At 37.2% G+C, this 4,783-nt stretch overlaps 1 protein-coding gene across 1 annotated transcript; it reads left to right on the plus strand.

Moving 5' to 3' along the window:
* Positions 1 to 2,102: 2,102 nt before the first annotated feature.
* Positions 2,103 to 4,270, plus strand: LOC112528475. The gene is made up of 4 exons (XM_025139504.1): positions 2,103 to 2,302; positions 3,177 to 3,492; positions 3,573 to 3,670; positions 3,967 to 4,270. The coding sequence occupies exons 1-4, from the start codon at positions 2,103 to 2,105 to the stop codon at positions 4,268 to 4,270; spliced, it is 918 nt and encodes a 305-aa protein (XP_024995272.1).
* Positions 4,271 to 4,783: the final 513 nt, after the last annotated feature.

Here is a 4,783-nt window from a genome sequence, read left to right on the forward strand (position 1 = left end):
CTTTTAAGCACTTATATTCAGTCATGCTAGGCTAAGTACTTTAGTGTGGATGTAAGTGAAGGTTGTGAGATTAAGCCAAGTGTTAGTGGATGATTGTTTTGCTAATAGCAATTTACTTCACTATTCACAAGTGGTATCAATATTTCATCTGGTAATATTTGACAAATTGACACATATTTAGTTTATTCAGAAAGCTGGACTTACAACTAAGATAATACAAATATTTTTACAAAGTGTGTTATAGAGGCTATAAAGAGTCGTAGTAATCTTAAGGGTTGCAAAACAATATGGAAAGAAACACAAGATGTATACTAGTTTGGTATTGATGCATCACTAAGTAGACTTCCAAATTATGGTCTAATCTGCACTTCATTTGAAGGTCGTTCAATCCAATAGTGTTGTAGAGAGCTATTGCTGCAACAAAACAACCTTGTGTTATGCTTAGCAATGTTCACTGCACTTCGTTGTTGAAATTCAACCTAATCTTGCATCCATACTATCTTTTAATTATTGTTATATTTCAGTATTTGGTTACCAACTTTCTCAAAGATATTTGTTTTCTGAAGCTTTATTGCTACCAAAACCCCTTTTGAAACCGCATATTGACTTTGGTGACTCTCTTTGCATTTTAAATCCTTGTGGAACGATATATGGTATCACTTACCACTATTATTTGCTTTGGACGATACTTGTGACCATGTATACTGACATGATTTACTTATTAATATAGCCTTTTGAGGATAACCACCACCGATTTGAACCACCACTAACCACCATTGATCTGAACCACCATTGATCTAAACCACCACCGACCACCATCGATCTAAACCATCGATGACTTGAACCACCACCCATCACTTACCACTATCAATCTGAACCATTACATACCACCACCCATCTGAACCATCTTCAATCGCTACCGATCTGAACCACCGTCGACCACCGCCAATCTGAACTACAGTCGACCACCGTCGATCTTAACCACTGTTGACTACCACCGATCTAAACTACCGTCGACCAACACTGATATGAACCACCGCTGACCTGAACCACGGTCGACCGTCGCCGACCACCACTGATCTTAACCACCACCGACTACCACCGATCTTAACCATAGTAATTGGATTTCAGTTTCAAAAATTTCAAAAAAGGACATTTTTGATCATTTGTCAATATTTCATTCCAATTCCAAAACTAGATCTCCTGAACCAAACAGATAGATTTTAATTCCATAATATATTCCATTCTAATGTCTTCCAACCACACAAATAGTCAAAATTGACAACATTGTGATACAATTCCATCAATTTTCCATCCAAAAAACATTTCGTGCCTAATCTCATGAAAGTTAAATTCCTTTGATAATTTATTACATTTCCATCCAAACACATTCTATCACATAGGGTGCGTTTGGTAGGCTGGACAGGGTGGGACAGGACAGGACAAAACACATTTGTCCTACGTTTGGTGTGGCTGGATATGGAACTAAGTAGAACTAACTTGGACAAACATAGGACACACGTGTTCCACCCTACACCCCTGGAACTAAATGGAACTCAACTCTTTTTCCCTCTTTACCCTTTTTCCCACCCGACTTTCACATGAACCCTCGCCTCCATCGCCTCCATCGCTTCCTCCCCGTCGACGGCGACATCTCTTGACGGCGAGCTCCAATCGACGGACGACGAGCTCCAATCGACGGACGGCGACCATCTCTTCGCCACTGTTCATCGTGACTGTTGCTTCTCTTCTCTCCATAACCCTTTTCATCGCCTCAAATCCCTAATCTGATTCACTCTCAAAACTGCATCGCCCCCTAACAGGTATGTTCTTAGCACAAATTGTAGTTGTTCATCGGCTTTTCTTGATTTATTACTTCAATTTGGACATGGGTTTTGTTTCTTGATTCATCGCGACTGTTGCTTTTCTTAGAACAGTGGAAGTCTAGTGATACCCGGCTATGTAAATGTTAGCTATGTAAATGATAGCTTATTTCTTACTTCAATCGGTTGCTTTTGATTTGTAAATGTTAGCTATGTCATCAATCTGTGTTGATTTTGGGGCTTATTTCATAAGCATGTGTTTTTATTTTTAAACTCTAGATGGTAAGTCTTATTACAGTTGATAGGTTCATGTTCATGTTGATTTTGGGGCATGTTCATGTTGTCTTGGCGGTTGGCTACTGCCATGGTGCTGTGGCAACCATGGCAACCATGGTGTTGTCTTGGCTGTTGGCTACTGCCACAGTTTCTTGCTCCTGTGTTGATAGGTTCATGTTCATGTGGCAACCATGGCAACCATGGTGCTGTGGCAACCATGGCAACCATAGTTTCATCTTCTGCCATTCTTATTTGTTAATTGCTAGCTTGGAAGACACTTTGGCCTCTCCCAACTCATTTGAGAACTCATCATAACAAGAATTGTGTATTTGTTTTTAATTGTTACTTTGTTGGGTTCCCTGTGATCAACACACATCCTAAAATTGCCATTTTTAACTTACCTGTCTGAAATTGCTGTGCACAACAAAGGCATCTGGCTGATGATGTGATCTGTGCAATTTTGGTTGATTCTGGTTGAGCAACTTTTTGCTGTTTGATTTATGCCACTGCTTATTTTGATTGCTTGTTATTGTTATTATTTAATTTATCAATATTAATATCAGCAGATTGTCTTAATTGGTACATTTATTATTGTTTAATGTAATTTGCTACTTTTGTGCCAAAACATGCAACACTTTCCATCTTGAGTTGCTTCATGAAAATGCAATGCTTTCGTTTTTAGTAATATCCCAATCCAAATATACCTATTTATGCATCTGCAATAAAATAGTTGTGTCTTTGCGTTTGGTTTACAATTTTTCTCAATGTTGTGTTAGTAAAGGGGGATTTTAGATATTTGATTATTAGTTGTATCTTCCCGTTAAACTCCATCTCATTTTTTAAACATTTTATAGTGACTCCATCTCATTTTTTTTTATGTAGAATGGATCGAAACCATGTACTTGTAGTTGTTAAAGTGTTGAAATCTTATATCGACTTGCTCATACTTTTGGTCAATTTTGCGAATTGGTTAATTGAATATGAACAAAGACAAGATCGGAGGAGAAGTTTAAGGCAAAGAACATTCACTAGATTACAAATTAGATCGATAAAAATCTAACGCATCACACGTGAAAGTGACATTATTTGTGTGAATGAGTTACGAATGGATAGGAATGCATTTGCTATTTTGTGTGAGTTGCTAAAAACACGGGGTGGACTATTAGATGATGGTAACGTGACAATTAAAGAACAAATTGCTACATTTGTAAACATTTTAGCACATCACACCAAAAATAGATGTCTTCAAGTTAGCTTTTATAGGTCGGGGGAAACAATTAGTAGGTACGTTCATCGAGTTTTAAGTGCTTTGTTGCGATTGCAAGACATTTTGTTTAGAAAACCAACTCCGGTAGAGGATGATTGTACCGACAGAAGATGGAAGTGGTTTAAGGTAATCCTTGTTAGTTTCTCTCATTACATGTGATATAAATTTTTTACCATTTAGCTAAAACCAAGTTATTTTCTTTATAGGGTTGTCTAAGAGCAATAGATGGAACATACATTGAAGTGACTGTACCTGAGTCCGATAAACCACGATACCGAACAAGAAAGGTCATATTGCGATTAATGTATTAGGTGCATGCACTCGGGACATGAAATTCATCTACGTTTTATCTGGTTGGGAAGGTTCAGCTACCGATTCTAGGGTACTACGAGATGCGGTTACACGAATTAATGGTTTAAAAGTCCCAATGGGTACTTACTATTTGGCTGATGCAGGATACGTCAATGGTAACGGATTTTTGGCACCATATAGAGGTACTAGGTATCATTTACGAGAATGGGAACACATTGGTCATACACCTTCAAATAAGGAAGAATATTTTAACATGAAACACTCACAAGCTAGGAATATCATAGAAAGGTGTTTCGGTATTTTGAAGAAGCGTTGGGCCATATTACAAAGTCCTTCTTTCTATCCAATAAAACTTCAAGGAAGGATGGTCATAGCATGTGCTTTGCTACATAATTTTATTAGGATGTACATGGTTCTTGATCCGGAAGAAAACACGACACTTACACTAGAATATATGCCTATAGGGGAAGAGCAAGTGGAATCCAACGATGATGTTGAATCTATTGATGTTATTGAATCGAGCAATGAGTGGACTCAATGGAGAGATGACATAGCCYAAGAGATGTTTGAGTCGTGGATGTCAAGTACATAAATGTACTCAATGTATTGTATTATCTATGTTTTAAATGTTGAATTTTAAAATGTTGTTAATGTTGAATTCTAAAATGTTCTTAATGTTGAATTTTAAAATGTTGTTAATGTTGAATTTTAAAATGTTATCATAATGTATTATTTTGTTGCTAATGTTGAATTTTAAAATGTTATCATAATGTATTATTCTAAAATGGCGGATAGACGTAATTGGAATATCCAAGAAGAGGATGTACTAATTAGCATTCTACAAGAGATTGTAGCCGCTGGTGGTAGGAGTGATAATGGGTGTTTTCGGACCGGCACGTATGAGCAAATTGTTTTAAAGATGCGTGAAAAGATTCCGGGCCTTAATATAACATCAAAACACATCCAAAACAAAATGAAGCGGCTCAAGGATAAGTATTCAGCAGCTTATGACATGCTGAATACAAGTGGATTCGGTTGGGATGATGCGCATCAATGCGTAACGGTGGATGCTCAAGTTTTAGAGGAATACTTAAAGGTAACGCTT

Source organism: Cynara cardunculus, assembly GCF_001531365.2.
Source record: "Cynara cardunculus var. scolymus isolate 2C chromosome LG 15, CcrdV1, whole genome shotgun sequence".
Taxonomy (NCBI): Eukaryota; Viridiplantae; Streptophyta; class Magnoliopsida; order Asterales; family Asteraceae; genus Cynara; species Cynara cardunculus.